Source organism: Conger conger, chromosome 9 (genome assembly GCF_963514075.1).
Source record: "Conger conger chromosome 9, fConCon1.1, whole genome shotgun sequence".
Taxonomy (NCBI): Eukaryota; Metazoa; Chordata; class Actinopteri; order Anguilliformes; family Congridae; genus Conger; species Conger conger.
The window spans coordinates 51,116,391-51,133,498 of NC_083768.1; the positions used below are offsets into that span (position 1 = coordinate 51,116,391).

Here is a 17,108-nt window from a genome sequence, read left to right on the forward strand (position 1 = left end):
CTCCCGCCCCACCTCTGTGGTCTCCTCCGCCTCTCGCTCCTACGGCCCCGCTCCCAGCCCGCCGCCCCCCTCACGCCCCACCTCCGTGGTCTCCTCCTCTCGCTCCTACGGCCCCGCTCCCAGCCCGCCGCCCCCCTCACGCCCCACCTCCGTGGTCTCCTCCTCCTCTCGCTCCTACGGCCCCGCGCCCAGCCCGCCCCCACAGCCCCGCCCGGCCTCTGTGGTCTCCGCCGCCTCCTTCCACTCGCAGGCCAGCCTCAACGGCTCGGTGCCCCACGCCGGGCTGAGCTTCAAGCTGCACAGGGACCTCACCCTCCAGCCGCACCACAGCAGCAACCCCGCCCTCCGGGAGAGCAACGGCAGCCTGCACAAAATCATCAGCACCCTGCGGACCGACCCCCGGCACAGCCTGGCGCTGCCCAGGGGCGGGGTGGAGGAGGATGGCACGGTCATCACCCTATAGGGTCCACCCTCCCCTCCCCCGGCTGCTCAGAGACTGCCCTGAACCACCTGCAGCCTGCCAGAACTGTACCCCCACAAACCACTCTCTTCTCCTTTTCTACACTCTAAAAACACCACTCTGTGTACTTTAACAAATACATAATGCAAGACTGTAGGTTTCCTGTTATGTAGGTTTTCTACTTTTATCGTTAGAAATATAAACGTTTAATGAGGGTCAAAGCATACTGTTGTCACTGTTATACATAAATGACTGTGTTGCTCAAAGTAGTTCAAGCCAAGTATGCTGTCCATATTATGGTAATGGGACCAAGAAACTGGTGCTATTTATAAACCCTTTGTTTTTAATGATAACCTGTCTTATCTTTAGCTGGTCTGACAGATTTGCACAGTTCCAGTCAGAAATATTGCATACTTTTTATGCAGTTACAGATAGAGCCTGCAGTATTTTCCTATTTCTGAGTTTATCAAAGAGCTTACATTTTTATGGTTTATCAGGGCAATGGATTAATTTGCTCTCATTGGAACCTGAGAGCAAATTAAGGGAGCAATTATATCAGAATTAAATGTGTGTGTCCGGAGAATGCACCTTCTATTTTACTACAAACCTGTTCAAAATAATGCATTTTTTATCACTTGCCTATTTAAGCCAAGGTATGCACAAGGAAAGTTTTGGCCCGATATAGCTACAATTGGTGTGGAAATTTGGCATGCACATACTGGCATTCATGAAGCTACTGATGTACGAAAAGGTCAAGCAGCTTCTGGGAGATAATCACTTTTTAGTACTTGACTGTTAAGTGCAGTATGTATGCTGAAGGAAATGTTTGGTTCCGTAATATGAAGTGTGATTCTCCGATTTTAAAACAAATGTGGCTGGTCAGGACTCACACAACAGATTCCACAGTACCCACCCAACCATTCAGTCTCAGGACAAAATCCCTTCAAATGAACCCCAATTTTCCTGTGTGTACCAGGCTTTACATGTATGTTTTACAATGTGTGCTGGCAGTATTCACTTACCCTATCAGACAGAAAAAGAAGAAGAAATTCCAGGTAGAAGACATTTTTACAGCAGAGGAGAACGACTTTAGTGTTGCAATACAGAGCATTATGTTTTGTTGCTTCTCCAGCTATCAATTCAGATTTTGTCGCTATTGAGGTACGGAATACGCTTTGAATTAGAAGTGACTTAGCAAAGAAAGGGAAAGCTTTATGAGATGTTTACCTAAAGTCGTTTTTTTTTAATCTGAGAGCTCTATTTGAGTGGGAAAATAATAGCGTTTGTCGTTCTTTCACTTGTCATGATTCTGAAGAGGGGTCAGGAATGCTGAGTAATGTGCTTTGTCTGTGTATTCTCAGCGTCATGGAAGGTGGGCCTCTCCTGCCACCAGAGTGTTAATTAACTTTTATCTTTAACATTTACTTTGGGCCTCTGAGCTATGAACTCTCCAAGACCCCCTCCAGATGAGCAGATGGAGAAACGGCTACGGTGTTGTTGCTAGTTACAGTCGAGTCTGAGACTAACTTCAGTTCCAACCTCAGCCCCCCCCCCCCCCCCCCCCATGTCCCCTGTTAGTAGTTTGTATTCATGGGTGCTGTAATTAGCATGGTTTGTAATGGACACAAATGTATTAGTCCAGGTGTGAACTTTGGAAGCCACCCTGGTTATAAAGCACGGTCTACTCACGCTATAACAGTATGAATGGTGTATCATGTCAGTGCACGTTTAGTACAACGTCAAGGTTGGAGCTGTCAGTTTCTTAGAACAATCTGTCATCCACTTGTGAAAGAAACTTCTTAAATGTCATCTCTTTGTAAAAGTTTTCTGCATTTTGGGAGCCCAGTCTTTTTTGTCTTATTGAAATGAAGAAAGTACGTTTAAAATATTTCTTTTTCTGTTTTTTGTCGTCTTAAAAGTTTTGGGTTTTTTTACTCCCAAATTCCAACCCTTGTTCTGCATTTTGATCCACGTTTGTAATGTTTCTTGATTTGCATGTAATCGGAATCTCTCATTTGTTTGCTTTTCATTTTCCAGTTGCTACACGTTGTGTTAATTTTCTTGCCAGACTTTGGCTTTAGTGAATAGATATTCCCTGCTTCTTTACAACAGGAAAAGATTTATAACAGACCATACTGTTGTCCCTAAACTAGATCGGACTTTAGGAAAGCGTCATCTGCTGGTAGGAAGCAGCCATTACATGGTGCAAACTCCCCACAAAAGCTCCTCTCCCATAAGGAATGGACATCTTATCTTTTTGAATATTATTTATTTTGGGAATGTGTCTGAATGTTCTCATTGTTTTTCTGTCCTTGTCCAACTTATTGTAGACATGCATTTTAATTATGAACTGATCATTGCAAACATTGAAAACTGATAAGCAAACACATCTAGAAAGAATTTCAGGTACGAGGTGATGGCTATGTAATTATATCTGAGAGTAGCAGCAACATTTTGAGTCACATTGTGAGATGTTCTTTTGAAGGCAAATTGTTGCTGTTTCATTGGAACGCAGATTGATAAGATAAGGTCTTCTCTCAAGAGTCAAGCCACCAACATGAAACCATGTTTCATTTTGGCAAACATCCTCACTAGATATAAGTAAAGTTCACTACTTTTTAAGGTACACTGATAATTTATAGTGAATCCCAAGTTCAACAAAGCTTAATTTTTAAACTTTACTGTAGAAAGAAACTTTAATTCCGTGTTTTTGTGACTGCAATCATTTGTAGAGCACAATTAAATATTGCAAATATCTTAACTTGAATAAACATGTTTTTAATGAATTTCATGAGGTTCTGTTTCCTCAGTCTCTGACGCGACTGCATTCTTTTCCACCTCCTTTTTTGCACAACATTAAACCTCTTACACAACTTCTTGTACTTTTATTTAACTGTAGTTTTAACATCTTTAAACATGTCTTCCATCTTCAGAGGGGAAATTTTGATAGTTAATTAATCGATAGTACATATCACTTGAAAGCAGAACCCTTAATTCAGTTCATTTTAATTGTGTGTAAATACTATTTACTTATTCCCTTGCTGTTTAAATGAACTCATTTTGTATTTTGAAGAGAAAGTAAAATAAAGAAGTCCCATTCTACTCCTACTCCTAAGTCTTGTCTCCCTCATCCATTTTTGTTAGGTGTATATAGCGTTTTGGTTTGTAACAAACTATCAGCCAGAACATTAAAACCACCTGCTGAAACCAGTTTTTTCATGGTTAAAAATGCTTTAAACTGTATAAATTTTATATGTGTACTTACATAAGCAGATAATCATTATTGATTTCATTATTATCATAAATGAAAATGGAAATCTTGTAAGCTCATTGGGAGGGGGAGGGTCCATCCATCCATTTTCACCCGCTTATCCAGAGTCGGGTCGCGGTGGCAGTAGGCTAAGCTGGGTATTCCAGGCGTCCCTCTCCCCACCCCACTTCGGGGTCTCCGCCCAGTTGGACGAGCCCGGAAAACCTCCAAAGGGAGGCGCCCGGGAGGCATCCTGATCAGATGCCTGAGCCACCTCAATTGGCTCGTTTTGACATGAAGGAGCAGCGGCTCTACTCCGAGCTACCCCCAGGTGTCCGAGCTCCTCACCCTATCTCTAAAGCTGAGCCCAGCCACCCTACGGAGGAAGCTCATTTTGGCCGCTTGTATCCACGATCTCGTTCTTTTGGTCACTACCCAAAGCTTGTGACCATAGGTGAGGATTGGGACATAGATCGACCAGTAAATCTAGTGCTTCGCTTTCTGGCTCAGCTCCCTCTTCACCATGACGGTCCGGTGCAACGCCCACATTACTGCTGACGCTGCACCGATCCGCCTGCCGATCTCACGCTCCCTTCTACCCTCACTCGTGAACAAGACCCCAAGATACTTGAACTCCTTCACTTGGGGCAATAGCTCCTTCCCAACCTGGAAGGAGCAATCGTTTTCTGGCAGAGAACCATGGCCTCGGACTTGGAGGTGCTGATTCTCATCCCGGCCGCTTCACACTCGGCTGCAAACTGCTCCAGTGCATGCTGAAGGTCACAGTCCGATGAAGCCAGCAGAACCACGTCGTCCGCAAAACGCAGAGACGCAATTCTGAGATCAATAACCAGACACTCTCCTCAGCTCGGCTGCGCCTTGAGATCCTGTCCATGAATATGACAAACAGGACTGGTGACAAGGGGCAACCTTGGAGGAGTCTCGCACCCACTGGAATCGTGCTTGACTTTGTGCCGAGGATGCGGACACAGCTCTCACTTTGGTTATACAGGGACTGGTTGGTTCGTAACAACGGCCCTGGTACCCATACTCCCACAGTACCCCCCACAAGGTTCCCCGGGGGACACAGTCAAAAGCCTTCTCCAAGTCCACAAAGCACATGTGGACTGGATGGGCAAACTCCTATAACCCCGCCAAGGTAAATAGCTGGTCCACTGTTCCACGACCAGGATGGAAGCCACATTGCTCCTCCTGAATCCGAGGTTCGACCGTCGGTCGGAGCCTCCTTTCCAGCACCCTAGAGTAAACTTTCCCGTGGAGGCTGAGGAGTGTGATACCCCAATAATTGGAGCACACCCTCCGGTCCCCCTTCTTGAAAATGGGGACCATCACCCTGGTCTGCTACTCTGCAGGTACTGTCCCCGACCTCCACGCGAAACTGAAGAGGCGTGTCAGCCAAGACAGCCCAACAAAGTCCAGAGCCTTCAGCATCTCAGGGCGAATCTCATCCACACCCGGCGACTTGCCGCTGAGGAGATTTTTGACTACCTCAGCAACTTCCGCCAGAGATGTAGGTGCGGATTCCCCCGAGTCTTCGGGCTCTGCCTCTTCCACAGAGGATGTGTTGTTCGGGTTCAGGCAACATCCCCAGTCCGGGTCAGCAGTTCTCTTCCCCCCGTGAAAACAGCCTGAGACAAGCCCTGCTTTCCCTTTCTGAGTCGTCAGATGTCAGAACTTCCTCGAGGCCAACCAAGGTAAGGAGGACTAGAGTGCATACTGAAATTGTAAATGTACCTGATGCCTTAATCATGAACTTGCAGTGCAGTCTGAAAGTATTTCAACATTGACACATTTTATGTTGATACTCCAGAAAACACAGTTGAAATAAAACCGTATGTGGTTGAAGTGCTTTAATTTGAGGGTTTTTATGTACAGTAAATCCTCAAATTGTGTCCGGGATTCTATTTGAAGCCGGACCTCGGATAATAGCTGGGGGCGTGGCCGATTCGGACAAATAAAGGCAGGCCCCCAAATACAAGCCGGGGTAATATTGCCTACCAGTAGGGCTATCAGTCCATGAGCACTAGAAGACATTGTTTTGATTTAACTCAATGAAATAAAAGAGCTCTTCTTAATATTTTATATTGTTGGTTGGTTTAATACTGTTGCCAATGAAAAGTCGTTGTCCTACACCATGGGTCTCCAACACGTTGCTCTCAAGCTACCAGTCGCTTGCCGCCCCCTTCTAAGTAGCTTGCCAAAGGCTGAAGCAGTATACATTTAAACACAATTGTTGCCGCGAGGCATTCCAGCCTACGAATTTAATCAAAAGTAAATCAGGCAAAATTAAAAATTAACTCAATTTAGGCTACGCAATAAGGTTTCCATGTATTTACAGCACAGAGCATGTTCAATGAATGAATGAAAGCGGCTGCCTTGGCTCGCAATAAACAATTCAACTACATAAAACTTAACAGTGAACCATCAAATACCCCCCAGATTTCAGTGCCCATCAGTCCCAACATTTAGCAATAGAATCAAACAATCCAAGTCAATTAAATCCCAAACCAAAGCAAAAATCTTTTGATAGCCTACCGGTATGCTGCTCCAAATGAAACGCATGTCTCACAATAAAACGCACTTTAGGAAAAAAGATCTTTAGATAACTTGCTGTTATCTACCCTAATTTGTTATTGTTCATGAAGGCGTGTCTGGCTAGTAGTTATTTTATAGATTCTGGACTTGCATGTGATTTATTGTGTTTGAGAATATTTGCAATGAACTAAATCTGTTAAGACTGACACTATGACTTACCAAATGGTGTTTCCTGATTAGCCTACACTAATTGATTTCTGAACAGCTACAGGAAGTGTTGAACAGTGTTGGCCCACTTTAAGTGTAGCCTTTTACTTTATTTCTAAGAATAAAATTCTACACCAGAAGCCTAATAAGAAATAAAGGCCTGCCTCGAATACAAGCCTGCCCCAAATAAAGGCCTGTGCTTTGTGCAGCCTAAGTAAATAAAAGACCCTGGACACAATTTGAGGATTTACGGTACATATTAGGTGTCCCATGTAGGAATTACAGCCCTTTTTATATATAGTCACTCCAATTTTAGGGGACCAAAAGTAATCGGACAAATTAACACAAACTAAAATAAAGTAATCATATTAAATATATTAAATATATTTTATTTAAGGTAGGCCTGTTCATGAATATAGCATACCGACCCTAAAGTCTGAGCAAAAACCTTCAGGCAGAGATATAAACTGCCTGGAAAGATCAAGAACATTTTTAATTTTCAGGTGCGTGAAAATTAATTGCACTTAAATGTTTCATATATTCTGATATCCTGATGACAATGCGAGGTATTAGTAGTTAAATATGAAGCAAACCTGAGAGACTCTGAAAAAATCGCGTTACCCCGTTTGACTTTAATTGATCCATACAAGCCGCCGTCGACGTTTACAGTTTATCCACGTGATTAAGTCAGCTGGACAACATACAGGGTACAGAAGGAAAGAAAGAGATCGACGAAGTAAAATGGATTTACGAATAGGTGGATTAGGACAGTTGTCTCCGCTGGAAGAGTCCAGCGCCGAGGTGAGCAGAGACAGTGGTGTTGTGTCCCAGAGCGAAAGCAGTTTGTCGATGGTGAGCGAGGGACTCAGCAGCGGCACGGTCTCGCAGAGTCAGAGCTTCAGTGCGGCGGTGTCACAGCCTGAACAGGGAGACGAAGACGAACAACTGCTGCAGCTTCAGCAAACTGCACACAGTTACTCCTCTTACATCAGGGCCACGGCAACCGAAGAGGTGAGTGCATACTTTAAAAAACCACAACAGGCTTTACGGCGTTGCAGTTTCTGGGAAAGGTTCTTTACTTTCTTGTTTAAAACCTTGTTCAACGCCAGGGCTTCCAGACATTTTAAATTGGAAAGACGTGGCGAAATATTAAGGAAACATTCTAGCTAGTAGGTGTTCAACAAAGAACCATGTGTTGTTCCTTTACACAGTATACAACTAATTAATTTCCTCGTTTGTGTAGCTATGTTGTGCATTGCAGTCTGAACATGTTTGCCAGTTGTGTGTGTGTCATTTATTACTATAAATGTTCGGTGTGACGTTAAACACGGAAATCACTGCCTTCATTTGACTACTAAATTAAACATGAAACCGAACCTACATTAAACATTTTTGATGAAAATCGAATTATGATAGTCAAAATGCAAATATGAATAAATAAAAAAAACTGACATCCGTGTTTTGTTTTCACAGATCCGCAGTTTGGAAAAGAGCTTGGAAGAAATGCTGACTCGTGTGGACGAATTTGTCGGAATGCTTGACATGGTAGCTACATTTTGTGTACATTTCTATTTTCAACGTTTCAGATAATTACTTGTTTATGGAGCACTGCGAGTCACAGGCATGCCACATTGGTGAAATCCAGTTTAAAGGTTATGGAAGCACTAGTGTAGTAAATTTTATGTTAACCTATATTGATTGGAATAAGAATAACTAGAGCAATGGAATTGGGACAGTGGAATAACAAAGGCACTCTAGAGACAGTGGAACAGCTGCATCAAATAATAATTACAGGGACCATGTGTGAATTTTTTTCTTGTGTATAAAATATTGTTTTCCTTCTCAGATCCGGAATGACACATCTCAGGTTGTCAATGAAAATCTACCTCAAATTCACAAGAAATCGGAAGAAATGAGAGAAATTTACAGAAAAATTGATAAACTTGAGGTAAATTTTCTTTAAGCTGTTGACTACTAGAAAATTGAAATAATGGGTTAAAATATTTAGATTACTTTCAGTAGCAACATGTAAAGCAGAACAATTTAAAATGTTTTCCTGAAATGGTTGTAATGGTACCATCTCCGCTGATATTGTATTGTGTGATATCCAGGCTTTTGTGAAGATGGTTGGCATCAATGTCAATGCAATGGAGGAGCAAGTTGCACAAGCAGAAGGGGAACAGGGCACTCTCCCTGGTGCATTCAAGAAAATATTTAGAACAATGAACGTTCCCGGGTTTCTAAACGTAAGTTAATAGTTACACAAGTAGATATTTATTTCAAAAGGAGATAAAGCAGTTGCAAATATGAGATTGTAATTTATGATGGAGTCTGAGTCTTTTTTAAGGAACCTACCTGGCATTTTGAGAAGCTTATAAAATGTAAATACTTGTATGAGGAAGGATACAGTGCTGTCATGCAAGGTTTGCAGTTCTGACAACTTCTGAAGACATTGGAAAAACAATGACTTCATCTAATCTATCAAGTAGTTTACTGAATTAGTATCTAGATGTACAGCTTGTTTTGGCTCTTCGTTGTGTACATCTGGGCATGGATAATATTTACCGCTCCTTGACTGAAATTTATTTTTTCATCTTTTTCTATTCTGTTTGCATGTTGTGCAGCTTTGGATTGTATTGTATTTAACTAAAGTGCATGCAAATGTGGATTGCATCGTCACACATTTCATAACATTGTTGCCTCTGCTGTATGAGAAAGTACCAAGACAAATTACTGGACTAACAAATATTGCAAATGTGATAATAATGTTTCGCTTGCTTGATTGATTGACTGATTTTTAAAACCTGGGACTACTTTGCAGAAGCCAGCGAGCCCCAGAAGGCAACCGCTGCACCATCAGGAGCCTTCGGTATTCAGGACTGAGGATTACTTCACATCACATGCAGATCATTGACAGCAATCCCAGCACAAACTCCATTTCCCAATTCCGCCAGCGGGGGAAATGGTCTGTCATCAGTGCTCGACTGCCTGGATGTGGGAGGCAATAACACATATCCTTTGGAAGATGGTGTGGTCCTTGGTGCGAAGCTTTTAACAAGCAATACTGTCCCTTTTAGCACTCGCAGATGTGGAACATATCAAAGCCCTTGAGTCAGCTGGTGTAGCGAACACAGATTCTGGACCTTCTGCTCAGAGCAGCCAACTTTGTGTAGCCAAACATTATCTTTTAATTGGTTTGTTTACTAAGATCCTGTACATAAAGTGCCTGCCTTTTTTTGTCTGTTGAAACCCCCTCTGCCTCAGAGTAAAGAGAAGTCAATATTGATGTGGTTGGAGTTTTGATGGACTCCTTAAACTGTCTGCAGATGGACTAACAGGGCAAATGGGCCTAACTGGGTGGATAGGGCATGGAACTGTAAACCTGTGCAACTCCTAGTTGTACAAGTAATTACCACAGAAATTGACTTTAATATGATATTTGAAATGTAATGAACTTTTCACAATTTCCAAATAAGCAATTTCCAAATAAATGTTTTAGTACTTAATGGTGTATATAGGCATATGTATTGTTGTTTTTTTAAAATATATAAATGTTGATGACATTCTGTTTATTCATAAACAATGTGAAATTCAAATCAATGCATTTACTAGTACTGAGCAAAGGCTAAACTCTTATTTCCATTTTGCCTTCATCAAGCATTCAAATCCATAGCTTGTGTTTGTGCGCATGCATTTTCTGTTTTGTTCACATTTCTCATCCCATTTTTTTGGTTAGTTCAAACATAGTATTCCCATTGTTATTGATAATCTATCGTTGATGTACATACTAAATACTAAATAAAGTCATTTCTTTTTATTGCAGTCTCTACACTTCAGCTCAGTTGTGTGTTTCCTTCATTGCATCATTGTCTAGTTTTTATGCATCCACCTATTATTTTTTTCATGTGGGTCAGTAAAGAGCGCATGAAAGAAAGTGTTTTACATTTTTGGCATTTGGCAGACGCTCTTATCCAGAGCAACGTACAGTTGATTAGACTAAACAGGAGACAATCCTCCCCTGGAGCAATGCAGGGTTAAGGGCCTTGTGCAGACCTTATGGTGTCTACACTGGGATTAGAACCACCAACCTTGTGGGTCCCAGTCATTTACCTTAACCACTACGCTACAGGCCGCCCCAATGAATGTGCTTTATAAGAGTGGATTTTAGATTGTAAATACAATAGTCTTGTGGACATAGTACCCAGGCAGATTTTGTATAACCTCTCCAACACAAATGTTATCTGTTTAACACAGCTGAGATGTAAAGGTTTCCTGATTAGCTTGGAATTTGATCATACCATTCAATTTTGTCTGAGAGCTTTCCAGTTCTCCCTTGTGTGAAAAAGAGCCATTTGTGTGTGGTCATGTACCATATAACAAAAGCTCAGGTCAAATAGCTTTCATAAAAAAATTTTTTTTTAAATTACCAGTGGCTCTGGGGACTTTCCCTGAGGTCACAGGTCAAATACAACCCTGCAATTCACAAATTACAGGACGCATTCAGTTATTTACTATTCCTGTCTTTTGGTGTGATTGTGACTGTGAATGTTTTCAAATATATATATATTTTTGTAACTTCGGGGGCTCCATAGTATTGGGACATTTTGACCAAAAATAAATAAATCACTGTTTTGTCAAGTCGGGCATCCAGTATGATTATCAGCCAAAGTTCTGGACTGGCTGTCACGTGGTCTAAACCTTGAAAGACAATTTGACATCATGAAAGCCGTTTAATGGATATAAAACCAATAATCTGAAAGGGATGGGAAATTCTACATTGAAGAGTGGTCAGCAATCTTGTCACTTCTGTGGTAGTTCCTCACCATACATTACTTCTTTCTTTTTTAAATACACTCACCTGAAAAATATGTTCGCTGTAAATAAATGAACAACTGGCCTGAAGGAACTTCTTTTTCCAATGAAACCGACTCCTCCCACGTAGAAGTGCCCTATGGGCTACGCATGTATCAAAGGAAAGCCCTCCTATTTAGTTACAATGATGTTTTCCCTCTTTCCGGGTAGAGCGGGAGTTCTTGTTTCTGGCGCGCTGAAAGGTAAGTGCCCATGTCTGCAGTGTGTAGAATTTTGAGCTATTGTCACTTGCTGATGGTTTATAATGCAGTTAAAATACGTGTATCCAACTAGTTAAGAATATATTTTCGTTGAAGGAAACTTATGTTGTCTGTAACTAGCTAGTTAACCGTCTAGCCTACTTGTAAGTGCAGGCGTTTAGACCTCACTTGCTAGCTAGTTCCGCTAACGTGGATAACTCATGTTTTTCTATATCTTTAAATGCAGTTAATTCCAGTCCTGGGTCGCAATGGCAAGTAAACCGTGGGAACAACTCGGCGCTAACTTCGTGCAACATTATTACCAACTATTCGACTCAAATCGAGTAAACCTTGCCGACATTTATGTAAGTGACTAACACCGAACAACTAAGTTACATGCTTACGTATTTGAATTTCTGAAAAGTATGCCACTGCTGGTCTGTGGATTAAACCGAATAATTGCAATTCGATGAGCCATAACGCACGTGTTCAGAATCATGAACTGTGACGCGCACGAACACATTTTTAAATGAGTGGTTTTAACTTTAGTGTGAATGTTGTGAGCTGCTATTGTGTTTTGGTGAACTTGGTTGTACCTGAAACAAACAAAACAAACGCCACATGCAAGCAAGGTAAACAACATAGACTGGTAAAATAGAGAATTGGGTTGTTTCTTCCACCTTAGTTAATGAAATTGACGTTGGGTTTCTATTATGGTGCGTGTACCCCGAAGATGTTTGGCCTCTCAATTCATAGCTCATTGCAAATGAACTCACAGGCTCTGGTTGTGGAGTCCTTATAGTTCTGCTGTGCTATATTTGGGTAAGTGTTTTTGTTTTTGTCTTTCTCGAGACCGACGAATCTTGCTTGACATGGGAAGGAGAAGGCTTTCAGGGCAAGAATGCTATCATGGAAAAAATCAATGTAAGTGACACTGAATCTTCCAACACTCATGCCAACGCCAAGTCCCAGTTTTCCAAATGGATTTTGTCCGTTGAAATGATGTAGTTAATTGGTCTGCACAGCTTTCCCTGCACAAGCACAATAAAGCTAAACTTTATATGATCTGATATATGATGGAACGTGCATAATTGTGATACTCATTGTAAAATGTTATATTTTCAAAGTATTCTATCTTTACACTTCATTTCCGTGATCTTGTGTGAATGAGTAGGTTGAAATTTGTCTGGTACTTGAAAACAACTTTGCTCCTTGTCAGAGTCTACCATTTAAGGTGATTCAGCACATCATCACTGCACAAGACCACCAGCTCACCCCAGACAGCTGCGTTCTCAGCATGGTTATGGGGCAACTGAAGGTGATCGATGCTGATCTTTCAATCTTAAATCGTTTTATTCTTGTATTACATTAACTTCCTAAGGCACTGATTCCCATGCATGAATTTACTAAATTAATTTGTAACACTAAAAAGTGCTGGAATTCCTTGAACTGTGGCAATTAAATTATGGTTTATTTAAAGTTGGGAGCTGTGTGTTTCTTAGCTGTAAGCTTTAATTATAGAATTTTGGCAACATTTATTTTGCTTTTAATATCTGTACAGGTACTACTATATGAATATATTGTGATGTTACACAGCCAGATGCAAATTCTTATATTACAGTCCCAAAAGTATTGGAAAGGCAAGGCCAATTCCTTTGTTTTTGCAATACGCTGAATACAGGACCACATCTGGGCAACGAAACACCTGCCAGTCACATGTTCTAATACTTGAGCTCACCTAAAAATTGGGTGGGCTGATAAACAACTTACAAAAGGTGATGTGTTCGAACAAATCTAGATAAAAATATCTGGAAATAAAATCTGAAATTCGGATCTGTCATATCATATACATCGTTTGACCTCAAACTCAATTGTCTTCAGTGTATAGCAAAAACAAAGGAATTGACTTTGTTCCAATACTTTTGGAAGGGACTGTATACAAGATTAAATATAATGATCTTAAACTTATTTTTCAGATTACCTTGATAAATTTAACTGGTCCCTCAGTACTGAATATTTCTTTTTTTATTTTATTTGTATTTTTTGGTAGGCTGACGAAGACCTGGTGATGGGCTTTCACCAGATGTTTTTGCTGAAGAATGTTCAGAACAAGTGGATCTGTAGTAATGATGTGTTCAGATTGTCGCTACATAATTTTGGTTCATAGGATGGTCTATTATGCATTGTCTCCCGAGTATGTTGCTTTTTTTTTAACGTCACATATTCCTTTTGGTTATAAATTGAGTTGCACAATTAAAATTGTGTCCACCTTCTTACCGAATAAATACCTGCCTACTTTTTGTGTAGTTTACTGTATGTTCCTTCTATAGAAGATTTTTTAAATGTAAATGCTAAACATTTTGTAATGGCAGTCCAATCAATCAGCTAAACATTGGAATCAGGTGTAATAATTCAATTGACTCTGTTAAAAGTTGATCACAGATCGAAGGTCAAACCGATATGGGTTATTGTAGTTCTAATCTGCAATTCTTAAACTGATCCTTGGACTACTTATAGCCTCCCGCGCCATCTTCCTTACCGCCCGTGGGGGATAATAAGCACTTGCATCCTTTTCCTGGCAAGTTTGCAACCATTCCACATGTTTAGCTTCCAGTGCTAAGTAGTATGTTTACCAGTGTATTTTTTTGTATCCATCACCTGACTTGTGATCCTCAATTGTGTCTTCTGAATTGACAGATTTTTGGCTTTTCCTGTGCTGATGGTTGACAAAGGGATATTGTATGCTTGTTGCTTACTTTTTTACACTCTAGTGAAACCGGAAGTGGTGGAATGACACAATATAGTTTCTTTAGACAGATTAACTAAATTAAAGTAAAACTGGATTGCCACTGTTCAGTGTGTTTTAGTTTGTCTATTTCCATGTATCCACCAGTCTTTGCAGATCGGAATCTTGGAAGAGCCATTTAATAATTTTTCATGGCACTGTGAGCATAGCTTTTATGTCCTACTATATGTCCCCCTTTGGTTTGCCATCTGCCAGCTCTCAGGGCAGATCAAAAATAGGCTGGACAGCAGCATTATTTAAAAGCTTGATCTTTGTTCACAATCTTCTTAATAAATCTCTTACTATGTAAATGTGCATACAAACTTTTATAGTTTGTTCATACATGTATTACTGACTGAATTAATAAGGCCCATGTATTTGTGAGCAATTATGCGCTCAGTGAATTCTGAGTTAATGGACTCAGGATTCAAATAACCCCTGAAGTCGTAACTGCAAGAAGGAAACTTGTACCCAAACATGTGCTCCATGTAAATTTTGAATTTCATAGTATTATCATGTAAATGGTTGGCATTTGTATAGCGCATTTATCCAAAGTGCTGTACAATTGATGCTTCTCATTCACCCATTCATACACACACTTGCACACCGACGGCGATTGGCTGCCATGCAAGGTGCCGACCAGCTCATCAGGAGCATTTGGGGGTTGGGTGTCTTGCTCAGGGGCACTTCGTCACAGCCCAGGCGGGGGATCGAACCGGCAACCCTCCAACTGCAAGACGACTGCTCTTACTGCCTGAGCCATGTCGTCCGTAAATGCCATGACGTCACTTAAATAGTTGGGTGCCATATTCTACGGATAGACTAATCCAGGGGTCGGCAACCCTGGTCCTGGAGAGCCGCAGGGTGTGCTGGCTTTCGTTGTTACTTGGCATTAATTGATCAATGAAAGCCGTTGATTACACCGTTAACCTACCTCACCTGGTTTCTTGGGTCTGAATTGGTTGCTTATTTTGAGGTGGAGACGAAAGCCAGCACACCCTGCGGCTCTCCAGGACCAGGGTTGCCGACCCCTGGACTAATCGCTCACAACATGAAACCGCCTGCCACTATGTGCAGTAGAATTAGAAACATGTAAAAGAATCGATTTTTCTGTTCACCTTTTTCTTTGTAAATAGTCACACCGTGTAATTGATCGTTGTCATAACAAATCCGATGGTGACAAGAGTAGGCAGTTGTGTTTTCATAGAATCCCAGTGGTGAGAGAATGAGGGAGAGGATATCAGGAGTTTAAGACAAGCCAGGAGGAATTTATGACCAACCAGAATAAATCGGAAAGATGTCCTGCCTTCACAAACCAGGCTTGCGGGGTCCCGGAGCGGTCGACCGCCGATAACTTGGTGCTTATTCGAGACATCATGGCCCACTCTGTCAAACGGTCGAAACCATTTTGTATGTTTAATCTAGACCAGGAGAAGGCTTTCGACAGAGTGGGCCATAGCTACATGTTTAAGGTCCTGGAGGCAATGAACCTTCCTCTTGGTCTTAGAAAATGGATTCACATCATTTACCAAAACACAGCAAAAATACTGGTCAATGGACACACTACAGAACACTTTCCCATACTTTCAGGGGTTAGACAGGGTTGTCCACTCTGCACTTCTTTACATACACTGCCTGGAACCACTCCTCCACAAAATCAGGACAAACACAGACATCATCGGCTACACACTCCCAGGGTGCACAGAACAACTCAAGACACTTGCATACATGGACAACATCACACTTCTGCACTGAGCAAACCTCCGTACAGCACATAATCAGGACTCTGGACCACTTCTGCACAGCCACCTCAGCAATAGTGAACAAGACCAAGAGTGAAGTGTTTGTGTCCAGGGCCTGGGCGGTTGACCAGGTCCTGTCGGACACATTTCCCATCCGCACGTCCGTCAACATCCTCGGCGTCACATTCCACACGACCAACTCTGAGGGCCGGAGCTGGGCCAGAGCTGGGCCGGGGCCCTCGGCCGGGCTAGAGCTAAGACCTGCAGTTGGAGCTCCAGGGCACTGTCAATGATGGGGAGAATCCTGATAGTACAGACTATCCTTTACCCAATCCTACCCCCCTACCCCCAATACAGGTCACTCCGCCGGTACATCTACACTTCACGTCTGCACACTGAACAGCTCACTAACTGGACATTTAAAGAAATCAAAAACACAAAAGCACAGGAACAAATGCACAGACCCAACACGACCCACAGCACAGCCACTACAGTTTGGAAGAACATCAGTCACCCATGCCTTCTGAACACACAAAGAGACCTGGCGTGGCTGGCTGTGCTGAAAGCTCTCCCCACAACGGTGTTCATGTTCAGGAGGAGCTTGGCCCTGGTGGAGACATGCCCATACCAACGCTGTAGTGTTAAGGAAACCGAAGATCACCTCCTGTGGCACTGCAGAAAGGCCAAATCCATCTGGCAATCCGTTTTCACATTCCTGGACACAGTCACTGACACTCCGGGATATCCTCCTCGGCCCCCGCAACGGGATCACATCTGCGGAGGAGGAGATTGCCTGGAGGGTGATCAACTTCACCAAACACATGTTATGGGACTCACGCAACATGATGCTCTTTCAAAAACAGGAACTCCACAGTGTCATCATCACCCGCCAAATCACTAATCACATCAAGGACTACTACCACCTGGACTGCCACAAAGCCGGAAAAAACACCACAAACACAAAATGGAAAATTCACAACAGCACACAGATATACATATGACACAGACAGCCTGGACAATGCATCTACAAACAGTCACCCACAAGACACTCCATGCC

The 17,108-nt window shown here is 42.1% G+C and overlaps 3 protein-coding genes across 4 annotated transcripts in view; all 3 read left to right on the top strand.

Moving 5' to 3' along the window:
• The window catches only part of pard6gb (par-6 family cell polarity regulator gamma b), a 42,192-nt gene extending 38,617 nt beyond the window's left edge, over positions 1-3,575 (top strand). The window contains exon 4 of the mRNA XM_061254784.1: positions 206-3,575. Coding sequence (XP_061110768.1) covers positions 206-463 — 258 coding nt within the window. The 3' untranslated portion in view covers positions 464-3,575. The remainder of the gene's footprint in view (positions 1-205) is intronic.
• A 3,528-nt stretch (positions 3,576-7,103) lies between these two features.
• On the top strand, positions 7,104-10,304 carry bloc1s4 (biogenesis of lysosomal organelles complex-1, subunit 4, cappuccino). The gene is made up of 5 exons (XM_061256346.1): positions 7,104-7,484; positions 7,947-8,018; positions 8,320-8,421; positions 8,585-8,719; positions 9,295-10,304. The coding sequence occupies exons 1-5, from the start codon at positions 7,215-7,217 to the stop codon at positions 9,385-9,387; spliced, it is 672 nt and encodes a 223-aa protein (XP_061112330.1). The 5' UTR covers positions 7,104-7,214; the 3' UTR covers positions 9,388-10,304.
• A 972-nt stretch (positions 10,305-11,276) lies between these two features.
• nutf2l (nuclear transport factor 2, like) lies at positions 11,277-13,824 on the top strand. 2 transcript variants are annotated; one of them, XM_061256347.1, is made up of 5 exons: positions 11,277-11,527; positions 11,772-11,889; positions 12,377-12,448; positions 12,744-12,842; positions 13,575-13,824. In XM_061256347.1, exons 2-5 carry the CDS (start codon positions 11,794-11,796, stop codon positions 13,689-13,691), a joined length of 384 nt encoding a protein of 127 aa, XP_061112331.1. In that variant the 5' UTR covers positions 11,277-11,527; positions 11,772-11,793; the 3' UTR covers positions 13,692-13,824. The 2 variants fall into 2 exon arrangements, with proteins under 2 accessions (XP_061112331.1, XP_061112332.1); XM_061256348.1 differs by lacking the exon at positions 11,277-11,527 and adding an exon at positions 11,544-11,688.
• The last annotated feature ends 3,284 nt before the right edge of the window (positions 13,825-17,108 follow it).